Source organism: Vicia villosa, linkage group LG1, assembly GCF_029867415.1.
Source record: "Vicia villosa cultivar HV-30 ecotype Madison, WI linkage group LG1, Vvil1.0, whole genome shotgun sequence".
Classification (NCBI taxonomy): domain Eukaryota; kingdom Viridiplantae; phylum Streptophyta; class Magnoliopsida; order Fabales; family Fabaceae; genus Vicia; species Vicia villosa.
The window spans coordinates 41,398,945-41,419,992 of record NC_081180.1 but is presented as its reverse complement, the minus strand read 5'-3'; the positions used below and the strand labels follow the sequence as shown (position 1 = coordinate 41,419,992).

At 33.0% G+C, this 21,048-nt stretch overlaps 3 protein-coding genes and 1 pseudogene across 3 annotated transcripts; 1 reads left to right on the top strand and 3 right to left on the bottom strand.

Annotated features, from left to right (window-relative positions):
- Positions 1-2,195: 2,195 nt before the first annotated feature.
- LOC131635288 (myosin-binding protein 3-like) lies at positions 2,196-3,971 on the bottom strand. The gene has a single exon (XM_058905903.1). It carries the CDS (start codon positions 3,639-3,641, stop codon positions 2,355-2,357), a length of 1,287 nt encoding a protein of 428 aa, XP_058761886.1. The 5' UTR covers positions 3,642-3,971; the 3' UTR covers positions 2,196-2,354.
- Positions 3,972-8,030: 4,059 nt separating this feature from the next.
- LOC131635297 (18.2 kDa class I heat shock protein-like) lies at positions 8,031-8,695 on the bottom strand. The gene has a single exon (XM_058905913.1). It carries the CDS (start codon positions 8,636-8,638, stop codon positions 8,180-8,182), a length of 459 nt encoding a protein of 152 aa, XP_058761896.1. The 5' UTR covers positions 8,639-8,695; the 3' UTR covers positions 8,031-8,179.
- Positions 8,696-10,057: 1,362 nt separating this feature from the next.
- On the top strand, positions 10,058-15,246 carry LOC131620228 (rac-like GTP-binding protein RHO1; annotated as a pseudogene).
- Positions 15,247-17,230: 1,984 nt separating this feature from the next.
- On the bottom strand, positions 17,231-19,582 carry LOC131635277 (L-type lectin-domain containing receptor kinase IX.1-like). Its single transcript, XM_058905893.1, has one exon. It carries the CDS (start codon positions 19,007-19,009, stop codon positions 17,522-17,524), a length of 1,488 nt encoding a protein of 495 aa, XP_058761876.1. The 5' UTR covers positions 19,010-19,582; the 3' UTR covers positions 17,231-17,521.
- Between the last annotated feature and the right edge of the window lie 1,466 nt (positions 19,583-21,048).

Genomic DNA, 21,048 nt, shown 5'->3' with positions numbered 1-21,048 from the left:
ATAGGCTTTTTAAGCCATTCAAGTTTGTTTCAGACCAGAAAACTAATGTTTTTATATCCAGGCCGAATATCGAAACGGTGAAACTTCTGGTTTAAGGTTCAATTGGTTCAACCGGTTAAACATACGGTTGAACCGTTTATTAAATAAATTAATATAATGAAACTAAAATTCATAGATATGTCATAAATAATCATATGTTCACAATTTAATAAAATAAATATTTTAAAAATCTATTACAAACTTAATACAACAATATTGATAGTACATATTAGGGGTGGTAAATGGGCATGCCCGCCCCGCAAAAGCCTGCAAAAATGGGGACGGGGCGGGGGCGGACATAGTTGAGGATGCAGGCCTAAAATCTAGGGCCACCCCGCATAAAAATGAGGGCGGGACGGGGAAAGCCCGCGGGCGCTACACCTTTTAAGCCTAAAAACACAAAAATTTATGGAAATGATTATGCCACGGAGAAAACAGGGTGGGCGGACACATTAGAGAGTGAGAGCCTAAATTTTTGGCCCTCCCCGCAGTAAAGTGCAGGCAAAACAGGCATGCCCAACGGGCTGGACCCATTTTGCTACCCCTAGTACATATAATAATAAAACATAGTTGTATACTTCGTTTCAACCTTCATTTAAGAACAATTTGAACAAATTAAAAAATTACAATGAAATAAGTTAAACTAATTCAAAACAAAATTAAAATAATAGAACATAATAACTAAAATAAAGTTAAAAAACTTAAGAATACCCTAATTAAATAAAATAGAATATAAAAGATAAACCATACAATATACTTAATTAAACAACAAAAAGCAAATTCGAGTTGAACTACGTCAAACAAGTCATAATTGACAACAACAAACAATATTGAATTGAACGACAATCAATATTAAGGTGGACAACGTAACTATGTTTGAAAGAGACGGCGTGATGATGATGGAGTGTGGTTGAAACAAAAACTATAACGGAGTGACAAAACTTAAAAATTTGTATGATTGTAAAGAAAGCACAAAATTCTTTTTTGTAATGGAAGAATGTATGTTAAGTTTTGATATTGATATATTAAGCTTTTTTAAAAATTAAAAAATGGTCAATTTGATGGTTTAGCACTTGTTATTTCTTTCGAGTTTCCAACTGCATAAAACTTCCGCCTTTCGAGTTTCCGCTTGCGTCAAAACTTTCTATGAGTTAAGCGTTTTATGAATGAGTAATAATTTTAAAAAGCACAAACACAAACCTAAAAAGCACATACACAAACACCACATTAATATTTATAATAATTTTTAAAAAAATTGAATGAAATCACATGAATCAATGTCAGACATAATTTTATTTGGGTGTTGTTGTTACAAAGGTTATTAACTATTACCAACCAATTCATATTAATCCATCATCCATGGTAAGATCAGTAATGCAAGGGACCCTGAACTTGCTTCATGTGCAAGAGACATTATTGATTTTTTTTCTTAGACTTCTATCCAGGAGAAAATACATATTTAAAGAATGAAGTGTCACCTATACGATCATTTCAACAACAGCAAGTGAATTGTTTTGGGGAAACTTACCTGTTCAAGGTGTGTTAAAGGAACGACATCAACTTAGGGATTAGAACCAGCAGTATATAATCATTTTGTTGAGTTTTTGTTAAACGATCAGTGAGAGGACATTGTTCAGATGTAGATTTGTAACCATATAGATGCATAATTTTCATTTAATCCTTATGGATAACAAATAACTCAGACCATTTAGTTGAACAATCTTGGAAATATTACTGTAACACTTCGTAGGATAAGTGTGAGTAGGAAGAGGATGAAAATTATACATTTCATCACAACAGAAAGGTGACTTGTGACGCAAACAATGAATGTTCTCTAATAATACCATATTTAAATTCTACGGAAAATCAAAATTGATCTTTCTCTTAGATCAAACAGTATGATCGAAAGGAAAGAAAAGAAGGATAGAAGTAGCAGAAAAATACCAACAAATTAAACAATAAAATGACTGAGGCTTTATACTAACCGACACATTTTAATTTATCTGTTCCTAGAAAATATATTACAATTTACAAATTAAACCTGAAATTAAGACTACTTTAATATGCCTACCCAAAATCTGTTTGTTTGGATGCATTCATTCAAAGAAGTTAAAATATAGGCTACACTAACAAACCTGAAACTGGAATCTAATTAATTAGCATGCAAAAACATCAATATCAATCAATATATACATTAACGCTCAAGATTATCAATACTAAATTTCTGGATTAATATAATTTACACTACACAAAAACAGGTCAAAAGAAAAGTGAAGTAAAAGCATTTGTTTTGTATATAACACAACCTTGGGAACTTACAAGGTCTGTGATCTGGTTTCAGAAGTGCTAACTACAGAATCAACTGCTTCATTCTTAAAACTCCTACCCCTACTAATATTGGCTTCAAGTTTTTCTATCCCGGAATCAACAACTTCATTCTCAAAACTCTTATCTCTACTAACTTGCGCTTCAAGTTGTTCTATCTCAGAATCAACAGATTTGTTCCCAAAACTCTTATCCCTAGTAACTTCAGCTTCAAGTTGTTCTAACCCGGAATCAACAGTTTCGTTCTCAAAACTCTTATTTCTATTAACTTCGGCTTCAAGTTGTTCTTTCCCGGGATCAACAGCTTCATTCTCAAAACTCTTACCCCTACTAACTTGGGCATCAAGTTGTTCTATCCCAGAATGAACAGCTTCGTTCTCAAAACTCTTATCCCTACTAACTTCGGCTTCAAGTTGTTCTATCTCGGAATCAACAGCTTCATTCTCAAAACTCTCACCCCTACTAACATTGGTTTCACGCTGTTCTATCCCAGAATCAACCGCTTCATTCTCAAAACTCTTACCCCTATTAACACCGGCTTCAAGTTGTTCTATCTCATCCTCCTCAAGATATCGATAGAGCTCTTCTCTATAAACCCTCAACTGCTCTTCCAACACACTCCTATGAGATTCATGCCGCGTGATCGTCCATTGCAAAGACTCAATCACTTCATCATCATACTCTAATCTCTGCTCCGCCATTCTGCGGAACTGATTAGCTTCGATTTCAGCCGAGCTCTTCTCATTCTGAAGCCGGAGAATCATCGACATTGCCTCATCCGCCGATGAAGAAGCAGCTGTTCGTTCCTGGTCAAGCTCCGCAAAAGCAGCATTGGCTTTCTTGCGCTCAAGCTTTATCAACTCTCTCAGAGTCTTTACATCAAACACCTCATCCACATCCCCAACCTCCAATTCACTCTCGTTTTTTCCTTCCGACCCATTCTCCAAACTATCTCTCACTTTCTCTCCAGCAACATTAGAGCTCTTCTTGATCACAGAATTGGTATTCGGGTCGGACCCATTATCCAAAGATGGAACCTTTGGCTTAGAAACTTCCCAAATCATGTTCTCCAAACAGAGACGAATTATGGGCATGCCTCCAAAATCACATAGGAAACGAAGTGTACCCTTAAAACGCCAACCCAAGTGAAGAATCTTGAAACAGAAACCTAGCATCAAAACCATGCCGAGAAAATTGAGAAAGCTAGAGATACATGTGAAAAGCACGAAGCCACATCCGAGTTGGGTGAAGAAATTTAAAGGGAGAGCGAGATTCATGAGAGGGAAGAGGGGAGAAAACCTCTGATGCAAGACAAAGGAGGGAGAGTCTGCATCTGAGGCGGGATTGGGAAGGAAGAACAGATCTTAGCGTGAAAATGAAAAACACAATGTAGGAATGATTGGGTAGTTTCAAGAGAAATGAAAAATGTGCAAAATAAGAGACACAATAACGATGATGATGCGAGTGTAATGGTGCATAGCAGTGACGGTGAGTGCAGAGAGATGGTGGATGCGGACAAATAGAGGGTGTGGGATCGGTGGTTATGGCGAAATTAGACCATTTCAGAGACAAATCTTCTGTTGTTTGGTGCTATAGTGCATGCTTCTGTTAATAAGGAAAATAAAAAGAGTAACTATATTTAAGTAGTAGTTATATAAGTATTGCTTTTATGAAAACAATCTTAAACATATGATAAATAATTTACTTTAAATGATTTTTTTAGTATTTGTAAATAAATTTTGTTATTCCTAGTCAAAATAAAAACTTTATTTTAATTTTTTTAAGGTGAATTCTTATCTACCCAACTCAAAAAGTTGGGTAAAGTTACATTCAATGTAAAATGTCTTGGAAACAACCAAAAAGTATACAATTTAATAATAAATTAAATAAAATAAAACTAAATGATACAATGTGATTGATGGAAGGTACACTGTCCAATTTTTTGTGATGGGTGAAGAAGTTGTCCCTTTTTTTTAAAAGGAAAAACATATCTATCATTGAATATTGCCATAAAGACTTTCTAGACATTTACACTGGGCTTTTCTAGAATGGCAATTTTTTATGGGTTATCTTATGGATCTGATAATTATCAGTCTTGTTGTTACATCTGATTTTCGTCATTTTAATAAATAACATATGGAGGAAGATGTCATGACATTGTTGAAGGATAGAAAAACACTTAGAAAATGGGGGTTTGAATAAGTGTGACTTTAAAAACTCTTAAGATAAAAACAATGAACACAATATTTTTATCTTGGTTCGTTGTTAACGAAACTACTCCAGTCCACCCACTTAAAGTGATTTACCTCAATTGAGGATTTAATCCACTAATCAATCTTGATTATAATGGTTATCCACTTAGAAACACTCTAAGTCTTCTAGAGTATTATGATCACACCTTGATCACTCTAGGAAAACAACACTTAGAAACTTCTAAGTCTTCTAGAGTCTACTGATCTCACAGATCACTCTAGGAACCTTTTACAATCAATGTAAAATAAATGTTTACAAGAGTATGAATTTGCTTCTTAGAAAGCTATAATCACAACTGTGATATTTCTCTTAAGTTCTAAGCTTAACACTCACTAAATATTACAATAGTTTGTGAGGTTGAAGATGAAGTTCGCGAGTATTGAATTCATCAGCGTTTTGGTATTCTTGCAAGAGTTGTTCGTGTCTGCTTCTGATCAGAACTTCATATTTATAGGAGTTTTAAGAAGATGACCTTTGGGTTGCATTTAATGCTTTGCGTGAATAGTACAACACAACATTTAATGTTTCACACTTTTGTCAACTACCTCGAGCCTTGCTTTTCCTGCTTTTACTGACTTTGCCTTTTGTAGCTTCTAACGTTCCTTTTGTCAGTCAGAGATTAGACTTAATAGCCTGTCATCTTGTACTTGCTTCTGATCTCATATTTGTTAATACAACGTTTGAATAATCAGAGTTATTCAGCTTGGTGCAGAGCATCTTCTTGTCTTCTAACCTTGAAGAGCTTGAGCGTGATACCATAAGAACTCCAGTGCTTCTGCTTCTGATCTCCAGTTCTTCTGATGCTTCATAGACCATGTTCTGATTCTGCTTAACCATCTTCTGATGTCTTGCGAGAACATGTTTTGATGTTGCAATCCAGAATCTTCTGAGTCAGTGTTTCTTAGCGCTGAATTGTGCATACTCCTTATATATTTCCTGAAATGGAAAATGCATAGGATTAAAGTACCACATTGTCTTATAAAAAATTCATATACATTGTTATCATCAAAACAAGAATATTGATCAGAACAAATCTTGTTCTAACAATTGTGTGAGTCATTTTGTCTTTATGAGCTTAAATCAGGAAGCAACATGTGAAGCATAATGTTTCACAGATTGTGAGATATTGTGTCTCGCTCAAAAGCTAGTTCTCATTAAGAGAATCTTGTGCCAGATTGAAGATTTGTTTCTATATTTGTCTAATCTTGTTGAAATGTTTTATGTGGTTTTTGAAATATGGAAAATTTCCCAAAAGATCATTCACCAAGATTTTAAAAGATACAAACCCTAATGGACTTTACAGATTGACTCCATTTCTATTTAAGGAGTAGCTCTCCATTGTAAAAGTTTTAAACGTTGAGACTCAATCAAGATGTGTTTAGTTGTTTCAAGTATTTTGTTTTTGTTTTGTTTTACTTTAGTGTAGTTATACTATATTCGTAAATCATATTCTTAAGTTAAGGAATAAGTATTATTGAGTTGCAATTTGCGCAATCATTCATAAGCTATTGTAACTGTCTGAACACTTAGGACAACGTTTGAGCGAAAGTAAGAGTGGTTTCATATTTAGGGAGAGTCCTGAATTGGAATTCATTGGTAGTACTAAGAAAAAGAGGCATTGAACTAAGAGGGTTCAAATAAGATCAATTTGTAGTTTTGACTCTTAAGAGTAAATTTTATTTCTTGAGTTAACGCACTTCCGGCGTAGGTGATTTTGTACTGAATTGGGTTAACGATCCTTGTGTCATTTTACTTATCGTTATTATTTTATTGATTACATATTAATCTTGTCATACACCTTATTACAATATTGTATGTGACATCTTGGCATTCAAAGAACGAAGTTTCAATTGGCATCAGAGAAATCACTCGTTCTGGTTGGGTGAGCTTCAGATAATCTATTCAATGTGATCAAAATAGATAATGCTAAAGAAGGATTATCTATAAATCAACCACATATTCTAGATGGCGCAAACTATAATTATTTATAACCCCACATGGTTGCTTTCCTCGGGTTAATGGATATCAAAACATGGAAAATAGACATTAAAGGATTCACTCCCAATGGTTATTGCACAAGATGACACACAATCACTAAAGCTAGAAGAAGATTGGTCTAAAGAAAAAGATGAAGAAGCTCATGGAAACTTTCATGCTCTCATTTCCATTTTCAACGAAGCGGACAAAAACATCTTTTGACTCATTAATATGTGTTATGATGCTAACAAAGTTTGGGAGACTCTTAAGAGTGCTCATGAAGTCACTTCAAAAGTACGCATGTCAAGACTTCAACTCCTCACTACCAAATTTAAATACCTAAGGATGAATGAAGATGAAACAATTATTAATTTCAATGTTTGACTATGTGTCATAGCTAACAACTCATTTGCTCTTAGTGAAAAAATTTCTGAAGAGAAGTTGGCCAGAAAAATTCTCAGACACTTTTAAAAAGGTTTGACATGAAAGTTACATCAATTATAGAAACTCAAGACATAGATAATATCAAAGTGGATAAACTTATAGGCTCATTATTCACCTTTAATATGGCTATCAACGATATATTTGAGAGAAGAAACAAAGGTGTTATCTTCAAAGTTGACATTAAAAATGACTAGGAACGGGTAAGAAGAAGTCAAGAAGATACGGATGATAACCTATCTAAGTATGTTGCTTTACTTTAAAAAAAGATTGGTAAGGTTATGAGAAAATTTGATACTGAGACTTAAAGATCTAGTTGTCTCATATTTATACAGTATTTTCCTAATTCGTTGACCTCAATTATATTCATGTATTAGTACCATATTTTTAACACTTTACTTAATATGATTCTAAATAAGTATTATGTGATATGTACACAAAATTTAAAACTTTATCTAACTGATTAAACTTTAAAACTCGTATCATTTTCACCAAACAACCAAAAGCACACATAATCGATTAGGGACTGTCTATGAATGATACCTCAACTTTTCTTTTTCATTCATTTTTTTTTTTAATATTAACAACTTAGACTAAATCAATTATTAATTTATAAATATTAACATCTTATGTATAGAAGTTAGACTTGCCAACTTACCATTTAAATTTTAAAACAAAGACTTTAATTCCAAAAGCTTTCCTTATCAACTGCCTAACCATAACATGGCTTATGCTTTGGGTTTGTATTTACTATAGATGACTTTGCCTTTACCAAATATACCATTTCCTTTTAATTGTCAACAAAGTCATCTTCAATACATAAACTACGTTACGTCCCTTCTTCCATAGGCAGTGTAGTTTTGAGTAACCAAATCTATCGGGGAATAAACTATTGACTGTTAGTTAACTAAACTATTGACTGTATCTAACTAACCATATCAATTTGGAAATAGAAGTTGTGTATTTTTGCAATATGAGTAGATTAAATTTAAAAATTACTATAAACGGGGGTGTTTATTCACATAAATTTTTTGAAATTAAGTAACACATTACATAATTACACAAAACACGCAGGCAGTAGAATAAAAGCAAACAAGAGGACCATTCTAAAACGAGAAATAGAGTAACAGAACTCGATTTTGATTTAGCCAGAGATATCCATGGTCTTGACTTGAGGTTTCTTCACTTCTTGTTTAGGGACTGTTACAGTGAGAACACCATTCTCCATGTTTGCTTTGATTTGATCCATTTTAGCATTCTCCGGTAATCTAAACCTTCTCATGAATTTTCCACTGCTAAGCTCCACTCGATGCCATTGATCGTTCTTATCTTCTTTCTCAACGTTTCTCTCTCCGCTTATCTGAAGAACACTATTATCTTCAATCTCGACTTTCACTTCTTCCTTCTTCAGTCCAGGAAGATCTGCCTTGAACACGTGCGCTTCTAGAGTCTTCTTCCAGTCCACACATATGCTCACGAATGATGAATTTTCAGGGAAGGAATGGGAGGATGGAAAATCTTTGAATAGATCCCAAACATCAAGGGAGAATGGATCGAAAACGTTGCTCCTTCTTCCACCAAAGAATATCAGAATTAGTGACATCTTCTCTTTAACTTCGTTGATTGTGTTTTGAATGGTTTATACGGATCTTGCGATTTTCTATTTTGTGATGTTTAGAAGGAGGATATGTGATAAGGTATCAACTATCTACCCAATACTATTATGTTGCTCAATCTTACTAATATACCCTTCCTTCAAATATCTTTTACACTAACAAAAGGCTATCTAAGTAATTAACAAAATAAATATTGCTCAATGCCATTTGTGTGCTTCTCATTGGTCACTTCTAAAAAGTTGTGTACTTACATTTCACTTTTGAGCACATTTCGTTTCCCTCCAATTGATAGATACAATGTTTTAAAAACCGGACCGGACCGGCCGGTCGGACCGGTTGAACCGGGAACCGGCCAGGTAACCGGTCTGGTTCAATAGTCAGATCGGATATGTCATCAAACCAGTGGGAACCGGTGAAAACCGGCGGTTTAATTGCTTCTTTTTTTTGTTTTTTTTTAAATTTTATTTTTAACATTTCTTTTAAACTTTTTTTTTAACTTTTTTTTTTAATATATTTAGTAGTCTATTACTTAAATAGCATTCTCACGTAGTTTTTTTGGTCAGTGACAAATTAAAAACTTTATTATCTATTTATTATCTTTGCTAATAAATTTACTTAAATAACATTCTCACGTAGTTTTTTTTGTCAGTGACAAATTAAAAACTTTATTATCTATTTATTATCTTTGCTAATAAATTTTCTTAAATAGCATAAACATATTGAATTTTATTTGATTTTCTTTTTAGGAGGATCCTATTTTGAATTAAATTTGGTACACATTGGAGTTATTTTGTTATAAACTATTCAATTAGATTATGTTGTAATTAGACTTTGTTTGCAATTAGACTTTGAAATTTTTTACTATTTTGTTATGTGTGATACCTTTGTGTAAAATTTGAATTTAAGTTATGAAATTGTGAATTTATGATATGATATTTTTTAAAAATTTAAAAGTTAGTTATATTTTTTTAGAGACTGAATCATCCGGTTTGACCGGTTTGACCGGTTTTATACCTATATAATGACAAGTCTATTCAACCGAGTTATCCGGTTTAATCTGGTTTGGTCGTGCGGTTCGACCAGTGACCCAATGGTTCGACCGATAAACCAGTGACCCAATACCCTCACTGGTTCGATCACCGGTCCGGTTTTTAATAGATACCTAATCCTCTGCAAAACAGAGCTTCATCGTTTGCACTATGTCAAAGAAGCCAACACTTATCACTTTATCATTGGCTACATTGCCCATTTGAAAATTATCCCTCTCTTCTTCCTCCTCACTTTCACTCTCTCTCTCTCTCTCTCTCTCTCTCTCATCTTCTCTTCTTCTCTTTTCCCTGAAACCCTAGAATCACAAAAAAACAAACCCTAAACTCCTCTCTCTATTCTGATTCAGATCTAGAAACATGGAAGAAGGATATCACTCCTCTTGCCGTCGCCACACTCATCGTGCCACCACCAATGGTATTGCCGCCATCATCTCTTCTCGCAACCACCACTGTTTTTGGCACCGTCATCTCTTCTTTTCGAATGTGTATCTTCTTGCTGAAAAAATATTTTCTTTTCAGTGTTTTGAAATGTATCAGATTTTCTTTTCATTCTAAATCGAAAGATGACATGCCACCAAAAGGGAAAGATCAATGAAAATAAAAGGTCTTCAAGTCTTCTTTAATCAAAGGGTTTCTTCATTATTCAACATGTTTTTGTTTGTTGGTTTTACTAGATCCATGTTTCACTGAGTTTAATTTATTATTTCTCCTCTCTCACATTTTATTGCAATTTGTTTCGAAAATATTTAGGGTTTTCGAAAATCTTATGGAAATGAAGTAGGTTCACGATTGAAGAGATATACCATGGATTAGAGGATGATGGGTAGTTAACGGGTAGATGATATGGATGATGGTCTCTTAGCTTTTACTTGATTTGGTTCCTTTTAGATTAACTTCACCTTTCTTCTTCTAACATATGGTTTTCTCTCTTGATAAGCCTGTTATGTTTTATCAACTTTAGCTTTCTATCTCGCAGCAAAACATCAACCATTCTCAAGGTATTGTCTCTCTGTCTCTCTCTGTTACCCTAACTTTTTTAACAGACTTTGATTGAATCTATGAAATAAAATCGTTTGTTTAACAATGTTGAAGAAAGATAAAGTTGAAAAACATAAACTTTGTTCATCTGCTACTTTGATGTTTCAGTTTAAGAACCATAAACTTTTTTCAACTTCTATTGTGTTTTCATTTCAAAACTTAAGAGTTCATGTGGTTTGTTTTATCTTATTCTAAGTTTTGGAAGTGGAAAAACCTAACCTTTTCATATGGTTTGTTTTATTCATTTAGTATAAGTGAATATCATTTGAACTAAGTAATTCCCTGTCACATTTTAGTTACATTTGAACTATTGAGAATAATAGTTTCATATATACGGTATATTCTAAATATCTTTTCGCATTAATTCATATTTCCCCTACATGTTTTTGGTGTGTCATGGCTGTCTGTTTGTGTTTTTGCCGCTTTTGTTTGCAATTCTGGATCTAATAAACGATACTAATGAAGTCATATATTGTATTAACACTATAACATTCATTACTATAATCAAAGAATTATTGTTGAGAAAGCACTTAAAAACACTTAATCAAATTAATGGCGATTCCAAATGTTAGTTTGTACCTTAGCTGTTGTGAATTTACCATTGATTTGATTTTATTGTAGTTTGAAAAAACACTTAATCAAATTAACAACGATTCCAAATCGAATCCTGAATTTACCATTGATGCCATTTTTTTGGGCAGGGCACTGAGTACTTGGAATGGTTAATTTTTTCTAAATATGTGTTGCATTTGACTTAGATTTATGTATGTGACGATGGACAGGAACTGGAGGTTCTATGGAACTAAAGTGCCCACCAAATTAGAATCTGGTTCGGATATTTAGAGCAAGCAGGGGAAGTTTTACAGGAACTGCGGCAACAATTGAAGAGAAGAGACGATATGATGCTAGAAATGCAAGATCAAATGGCTGAATTGCAAAATTCACTCTATGCTCAGCTGGGGCTTTCTTCTCATTTACAATTTTAGGTTGAAGCTGCAAACAAGGACCTATTTGACTCAGAGAGATCCAACAGCTAAGGAAAGCAATTGCAGATCACTAAGTTGGATATGGAAACAATTTCCCTCAAGGAGTTCACCACATAGGTTCATCCATTGTTTCAATCAAGGCTAACCCTTCATTTTTCAGTTATATGGGATGTTAGGACACTTGGTTTAGCAGCAAAAGGAGCAACACCATATACTAACCGGTGTTATTGTTGGTGGACCTGATACATAAGATGACTTCACTGATGAAAGAAAGAATTAAGAACAAACAGAACCAACAACTTACAACAAAGCTTCTCTTATAGGTGTTCTCGCTCGGCTCGGTAGCGGTCATGGTGGTTATAACCAGCTCCTTCCAGGTATTGTCATCACCATTTGCCTCACTCTTACTATAAACAAATTTTTGGTGATAGTAAAAGTAATCCTTGTATTTTTCTTTCTCAGAATTGTTACAGCTCCTAAGATACTTTGTGAGGTTATTTATTGGTGTGATTTATGTCGATTTGTATGGTTATTTATTGGTGTGATTTGTGTGGATTGGAGGACAAGAAGATTACAATAGACTAGGGCCTTTGAGTTATAGAGAAGCTTATGTGTTTTTGTTGTGTTTTTCTCTCATCAGTAAAGCAAGTTATGAGAACATTTCTAAAAAGGTTCTTGCCTCTATACATCATTACCTTAGATTTATATTGTTTTTGGTACTTTAATTATAACATTTTCGGTTGACAAACAGTGGATATCTGAGCTGAGACATTATGCACCAATTGTGCTGGTAGGAACAAAACTATGTAAGATAATTCCATCAAAGTAGAATTTCAATCACCATCATCATTTAACAGTTATGAAAATCATCTTTTTCTTCATTATCTTTATTAGAATAAAATGACAAATAATGTAATTGCTATACCAACTATCAAGCTTACAAATTTAGAAATCATCTTCTATTTTTTAAATCTTAATGTATGCCCAGATTTGCGAGAGGACAAGCCATTTTTTTTATCATTCTGGAGCCACTCAAATAACCACTGCTAAGGCATGTCCTTAATAAATTAAATTATTCAAAATGATGTTTATATGTGAAAGTTGAAACTAATTTATTTTGCATGTATAATGGATTTAATGAATGATTATGGTGAGTAGGGTGAAACGTTAAAGAAAGTGATTGGAGTAGTTTCTTACATTGAGTGCAACTATAAAACACAACAGGTAAAAATTGCATTGCAGCATTTGTTTTTTAGATTCAATTTTCTCTTATGTCATATTTTAAAGCAAATATGGTTTTGGTTGCAGAATGTGAAGGTAGTGTTTGATGCTGCTATAAAAGATTGCATTGAGACCATTCAAAATCTGCATTCTATTGCCAAAGATATTTTTCCTACAAGTTTAGAGTAACTGGCCATTAAAATACACCACACAAAATTGATGTTTTTATATTTTACAACAATAAATTGTGTGATCGGACTCTAAGTTTACTACTTCATCTATCAGATTAGTTTGGTTGGTTTTTTTGGTTGTCTGGAACATTTTTGAGTTATTTCTTTTGGTTGTAGAGCAACTACTTTAATGATCCATTCCAAAATCATAAAAATCCAAGAGGACTCATAAAAATCCAAGAGGAAAATTGTTTTCTTATAGGTTGCATTGTGTTGTGATTAGCTATTCCTATTCATTTAATCTTAAGCAACTTCGGGTGACTTTTATTCCAAAAACATTGTTTTCAACTTCCGTGGAGGTGTTGTTTGAAAAATCACGTTTCAATTTTTACAATCAACTATCTATCAAATACTATTATGTTGCTCAATCTTACTAATATACCATTCCTTCGAATATTTTTTACACTAACAAAACGCTATATAAGTACTTAACAAAATAAATATTGCTCAATGTCATTTGTGTGCTTCTCATTGGTCACTTCTAAAAAGTTTTGTACTTACATTTCAATTTTGAGCACATTTCGTTTCCCTCCAATTGATAGATACCCACTCCTCTGCAAAACAGAGCTTCATCGTTTGCTCTATGTCAAAGAAGCCAACACTTATCACTTTATCATTGGCTACATTGCCCATTTGAAATTTATCCCTCTCTTCTTCCTCCTCACTTTTGTTCTCTCTCTCTCTCTCTCTCTCTCTCTCTCTCTCTCTCTCTCTCTCTCTCTCTCTCTCTCTCTCTCTCTTCTCTCTCTCTCTCATCTTCTCTTCTTCTCTTTTCCCTGAAACCCTAGAATCACAAAAAAACAAACCCTAAACTCCTCTCTCTATTCTGATTCAGATCTAGAAACATGGAAGAAGGATATCATTCCTCTCGCCGTCGCCACCATCGTGTATTCTGTCATCGTCTCATCGTGCCACCACCAATGGTTTTGCTGCCATCATCTCTTCTCGCCACCACCACTGTTTTTGGCGTCGTCATCTCTTCTCTTCGAATGTGTATCTTCTTGCTGACAAAATATTTTCTTTTTAGTGTTTTGAAATGTATCAGATTTTATTTTCATTCTAAATCTAAAGAATGACATGCCACCAAAAGAACTTGATGTTGTCATTCTCTGTCTCTCTCTATTACCCTAACTTTTTTAGCAGACTTTGATTGAATCTATGAAATAAAATCGTTTGTTTAACAATGTTGAAGAAAGATAAAGTTAAAAAACATAAACTTTGTTCATCTGCTACTTTGATGTTTCAGTTTAAGAATCATAAACTTTTTTCAACTTCTATTGTGTTTTCATTTCAAAACTTAAGAGTTCATATGGTTTGTTTTATCTTATTCTAAGTTTTGTAAGTGGAAAAACCTAACATTTTCATATGGTTTGTTTTATTCATTTTGTATAAGTGAATATCATTTGAACTAAGTAATTCCCTGTCACATTTTAGTTACATTTGAACTAATGAGAATAATAGTTTCATATATACAGTATGTTCTAAGTATTTTTTTCACATTAATTCATATTTCCCCTACATGTTTTTGGTGTGTCATGGTTGTCTGTTTGTGTTTTTGCCGCTTTTGTTTGCAATTCTGGATCTAATAAACGGTACTAATGAAGCCATATATTGTATTAACACTATAATATTCATTACTATAATCAAATAATTATTGTTGAGAAAGCACTTAAGAGCACTTAATCAAATTAATGGTGATTCCAAATGTTAGTTTGTACCTTAGCTGTTGTGAATTTACCATTGATTTGATTTTATTGCAGTTTGAAAAAGCACTTAATCAAATTAACGACGATTCCAAATCGAATCCTAAATTTACCATTGATGCCATTTTTTTTGGGCAGGGCACTGAGTGCTTGGAATGGTTAATTTTTTCTAAATATGTGTTGCATTTGACTTAGATTTATGTATGTGACGATGGACAGGAACTGGAGGTTCTATGGAACTAAAGTGCCCACAAAATCAGAATCTGGTTCGGATATTTTCAGCAAGCGGGGGAAGTTTTACAGGAACTGTGGCAGCAATTGAAGAGAAGAGACGATATGATGCTAGAAATGCAATATCAAATGGCTGAATTGCAAAATTCACTCTATGCTCAGCTGGGGCTTTCTTCTCATTTACAATTGTAGGTTGAAGCTGCAAACAAGGACCTATTTGACTCAGAGAGATACAACAGCTAAGGAAAGCAATTGCAGATCACTAAGTTGGATATGGAAACAATTTCCCTCAAGGAGTTCACCACATAGGTTCATCCATTGTTTCAATCAAGGCTAACCCTTCATTTTTCAGTTGTATGGGAGGTTTTGACATTTGGTTTAGCAGCAAAAGGAGCAACACCATATACTAACCGTTGTGTCTTTTCTTCAAACGATCATGAGTATATATAGCTTCAGAAATTTTTTGACCGTTGTCTCCAAGGCTTGTATTCAGCATTAAATGGTTTGCGTATTGTCTTTGCTTTTGTTGTCTCCAAGGGTTTTCATATGGATAGCTTCTTCAATCAACCTTGGGAATTACGCTTTTGGAATGTTGCAGTCGTTTTGCTAATGATTATGTCTTCAACGGTTTAATTTGAATCAATCTGCGTAAACTTCTGTTCGGTCTTTGTTCTTCAACATTTGTTGTGAATGTGTTTACGATGTTCTGGTATAATATCAGAAGTTGCTTTCCCCGGTGTTAATTTAAAGCATTCCTTATAATCTTCTGTTCAGCCTTGTTCTTCAATTTCTGTTGTAGATATGTTTGCAGCGTGCGGTATCAGAAGTTCCTTTATAACTTGCGTTGTGTTTCTCTAGCTCCTCATAAGTGCCAAGTTCTGATTGTTGGTACTGGTACATCTTCTGAAATTAGAACCATATGATTAGAGTACCATGTTTTCTTTATACAAAATTTGTTTGCTTGTTATCATCAAAACACTAAAATATGATTAGAACTAAACTATGTTCTAACAATTAAGTGTTGTCTAGTCGTTGTTTGTGTTTTATCACTTTGTGCCTTATCTATTATTTAGCTTCATTGCATTATTACTGTAAGTACATTATATGTTGTCAAGTCGTTGTTTGTATTTTGTCACTTTGTGTCTTGCATTATTTGTTTGAAAATTAAATGTTGTCAAGTCATTGTTTGTATTTTGTCACTTTGTGCTTGATCTATTATTTAACTTCATTGCATTATTTGTTTGGAGGTGCTACCTGCATGTGCGTGATTCAAATGTACATCATGAATTGCAAGCAGATCTAGTCAAACACATATGTGCAAAATTCGGAATATATAATTTTATTTGTTTTAATAATGACTATCAATAATTTCATATGTCTCGTCTTTATTACTTGCAAGGAAAAAAGTTAATTAAGAATATAAAATTAGAAAAATAAAATTTAAATAAAAAAATTTTAAAATTAATTTTATTCTTAATTATTTTAATTTAATTTCAATCGATAATAATTAATAATATATAACAAAAAAAAAACATAAAAGAAAACAAGAATATGAAATAAAAGTGGTGGGGTATGGTGTTGAATTTTATTAAACAAAATCATAATGAGTAAAAGTTGAATGAATGTTAAATTATTAGGTGGAAGAGAGAAGATGACGTGGAATGAAAAAAGTGAAAAAGAATAGTGTTGAATATATAAACCATTATACTTAGTCTAAGTTGAGACTTACCGCTGACGTGACATGAGATCCAATAACATTTTTGTTCTTGAAGCGGAAGTTTTAGCCCTCAAGAAAGCTATCCAATGTGTTATTCCGTTAAATATTGATTGAATTATCTTCGAAAGTAATTCTTTTAGTGTGGTGTAAGTTTTTCACTCTATTACGTAAGAATTTTGGAATATTCAGTTACTATTATATAATTTCCCAACTTTGAGGTGAAGGTGAAGTTTGTTAAATATCAAACAAATATAATTGCTCACTCGTTAGGGAAAACGGTCAATTCTTGAATTAGGCGTAATTCTTTTTTTTTTTATGATTATTTAATACATCTGAGTTTATATTATCATTATTTATTTTATAAATAAATAATTTATTTCAAATTTACTTTTATATATAAATAAAATCTATACCGTATTACTCGTGCGAAGGCACGTATATTTTTGTTAGTTTTGTTAAAAACCTTAGCTTCTAAACTTTATGTTACAGGAAAAATAGAAAAAGCTTTGGACCAATACATTTTTAAAGACTTAATTATATATTGCCAAGGTGTTTTAACTTTAAATTGCATGAACAAACTGCATTAGACAAGTTAACATAAAAGATACAAAAGATTATGTGTAACACTAATCAACAATCTCAATTCAACAAAAACATAATTCTTAGAAGAAAGAACACTTTTTTTTTTCAAAACATCAAATGGTGTTGTATGTATTTAGAAGAGCAGCTGAAGGAGAAACAACTTCAAATGCTGTGCTTGATTGTGATGACCCTGTGAAGGTACTATTGCTTGAAGTTGAGATCCCACTTTTGTTATTTTCAAAACCACTAGTCTTGAATTTAGAGGACACAGAATTGAAAGATGAATGCATCTGTAATGGAAGAGTAGGCAAAGGAGCATCAAAATTCAGAACCTGAACAACTTGTCTAATCATAGGCCTCTGAACATGATCTATATGAGTACACCAAAGTCCAACAATCATCAACCTCTCAACCTCCTTCGCATTGAACTCACCATACAATCTTGAATCACCTGCTTTAACAATTTCACCTACACCATAAAGCTCCCAAACCCAATCCACCAAGTAAACATGTCCTTCACTAAGACCTGGCTCAATTGCTTTCCTACCACAAGCTATCTCCAAAGCAACTACTCCAAAACTATATACATCAGATTCTCTACTAGCTTTACCTCTAGTTGCAGCCTCAGGTGAAAGATATCCGTATGTTCCTGCTAGAACTGTTGTCTTTGATTCTGTCTCATGGTTCATTAGTCTCGCCAAACCGAAATCTCCAAGCTTTGTGTTGAAATTACTATCCAACATGATGTTGCTTGATTTTATGTCTCTATGAAGTACACACTTTTCACATTCTTCATGTAGGTACAATAATGCTGAGGCTAAGCCTCTAGCTATGTTGTATCGCACGGGCCATGTCAACAAGCCTTTACCTTTGAAAAGATAAGAATCTAAGCTTCCGTTTTCCATGAACTCGTAAACTAATAGAAGATCATTTTGTTTGTGACACCAACCAAAGAGTTGAACCAAATTCTTTTGCCTCAATTGGCTAATAACTTTGACCTCAGATGCATATTCCTTCACTCCTTGATTTGATCCCTTAGAAACTTTCTTAATTGCAACATGAGTTTTTAAGTCTTTTATGAATCCCTTGTAGACTCCTCCGAAACCACCTTCTCCGATTTTGTGTTCCTTTGCAAAGTTGTTGGTTGCTATAGCAAGTTCTTCAAAGGTAAACTTCCTAGGTAGAGAGCTTCTTTCAAAATCATTATCCATTTCGAGATCGGTCTGCAAAACATCCTCCATTCTGTTATTCCTCAGCTTCCGTTTCACAAAACAAACCAACACGATAACACAAATAAAAACAGAAGCACCACCGATAACACTAAGTCCTATAACAAGTCCCGTGTTTGTTCCGTTCTTGTCAACTTCAAAATCTGAACTTGACTTGAAAGACCATGAGTTAAGAGTATGATACTCCCACCAGAAACCTGTTGCTGAAGTGAATCCGAATTCAACCCAATCAGGTAGGTTATCTTTCAGGTTAACAACACTTGACAAGTGCTGTTGGATTATATTGTTATCTTGATAACCTGTGAAGGTGACAGTAATGTTGTTTGAACTCGAATTGTAACTCACTTCAGCATCATATCCTCTTTCGTCCATACTAGTGAACCATTGCGTCGTGTAAGAAGTGGCGATAGGATTAGATTTCCACAGTTTATCACTTTATTCTTCAAAAGATAAATTCCAAATTCACCTTTTCCCTGTTCATGTTTCATGATATTAAAAAAAAAATTTATATAAATACCAAATAAAGTAGAAAAAAATAGTTTTAACATTCTGGTATCTTTGCTGTCTCCTAAATAATTTGCAGTACAATTACATGGTGTGCCACGCACTGCTCTGTCCCTCTCTTACAATTTTGTTTGTGCCATCTGAAAAAGCTGACTTAGTTACATAAATCCTCAAAACCCTAAAAATAAAAGCACTAGTTTCAAATTTTCTATCTTTTTTTGGACAATTATGTATATTTGATGGATCATGAATAAATCCAACATATGATACAAACGTTGTTGGTTGGTCATGTTGATATTAATACTGAGAAATTAATGAATGAATATGAGCCACAAGATGTTTCTCTATGTGAACTGGCTTTTCTTGTCTTAGCTAAGATTTTATTGAGAGATTGTCTGTTGGTTCACACAGATGTTAACGTGTGTGTGTTTTTTTTTATGTGTGTTTGGTAAATTATAGAATGATAATGTGTTTGATTCGAATAATTTATGACAGTTGTAGTTGATTTTTATCTATTTATGACTAAAAATAGGTTTGGATTAGTATCAACTCACATCACATTTTTTTAGTTGTTTTATTCCCCGACAGTTTTAATCACATAAGAGATATTTCTCTTGAGAAAATGTAAAAGTCAAGTTTTTTAAATGATTAACTAAAAGTCACCAATGTTATGGGGTTTAGTGTGGGCAGTTGGAGGACATTGTTTAAATGTTGAAAACTCTTTCATATTGAGCTCTATTAAAAAAATAGCATATTTAATATGTTAAATATATATGGGGAGAATATAGGTGAGAGAAGCTTAGAAGAGAGGTTGAATAGACCTTATTCTTAAAACTTTCGGTTTCAAAAATGTTTTAATTAAAATCAGAGTTTTCAGAAATAGGGGCAATGGAAATTTAATAGAGTATGCGTTGGATTGATATTTCAAGTTACATAATGTACAAATGACTAAATGATACATGAAATAATGAAAATTTTAGTCAAATCAAGAAATTAATTAATACAATTCAATCTGAACGAGATTCTAAATCAAATACTCCCTCGGTTTTTTATTATAAGTCGTTTTAGACTTTTACACAGTTAAGAAAAATAATAATTGTTGTATGAAAATGAAAAATTATGAAGGTTTTTACAAAATTATCCTTCATTAATGACATATGGAAGATAAATTTATATAATTGAAAAAAGAGATAATAATAAATATTTACGGACATAATAAGAAAAATAGCATTAATTATTCATTGAAATTGTAAAGCAACTTATATTTAAATACAATTTTTTTTCCAAAACGACTTATAATAAAAAACGGAGGGAGTATTTATTAATCAATCAATCAATTTAATATTAATCAAACAATCAATTTAATATTACAACTTACACACGTTCTAATTGCTAGAAACATGAATCACATTGACTTAATATAATTTAGACCCACACTTATACAATAAATTGCTATAAGTGGATAAAGTTTAACAACATGCAATTTTTAAGAAAGTGGTAAAAATCTAAAAATACAAATTATACAAACAACAAAAAAAAAAGGAGATAGGGAAAGAATATTGTCACAGAGTTTATATCAGTTCAATGTGTTCGTCCTCGCTTTGCGCTTAATCTAGTCTTTAATTGTGGACTATTGAATTTTGTAATCTTCCACTATTTTAACAATTTTTACAACACTAATGTTAGATTTTTCCCTCTTTTAGTCCACACGGGTGAGATTTCCAAGACCTTCACTTAGTCTTGAATGTCCTCTTACTCAGATCCAATATCCACTCCAAGCATTCGGTCTGCAACGATCTTCCCTCGATCCTTCCCGTCCTTTGTTCGAGCTCTTAGCATGTCTGAAAGAACAAAAACTCCTAACTTCATTCGCAACAACCTTTACACAGTTATACCGAAGTCTTCGG

Coding starts and splice junctions, on each gene's coding strand:
- LOC131635288 (XM_058905903.1), bottom strand. CDS start 3,641: ATGAATCTCGCTCTCCCTTTAAATTTCTTCACCCAACTCGGATGTGGC.
- LOC131635297 (XM_058905913.1), bottom strand. CDS start 8,638: ATGTCACTAATTCTGATATTCTTTGGTGGAAGAAGGAGCAACGTTTTC.
- LOC131635277 (XM_058905893.1), bottom strand. CDS start 19,009: ATGGACGAAAGAGGATATGATGCTGAAGTGAGTTACAATTCGAGTTCA.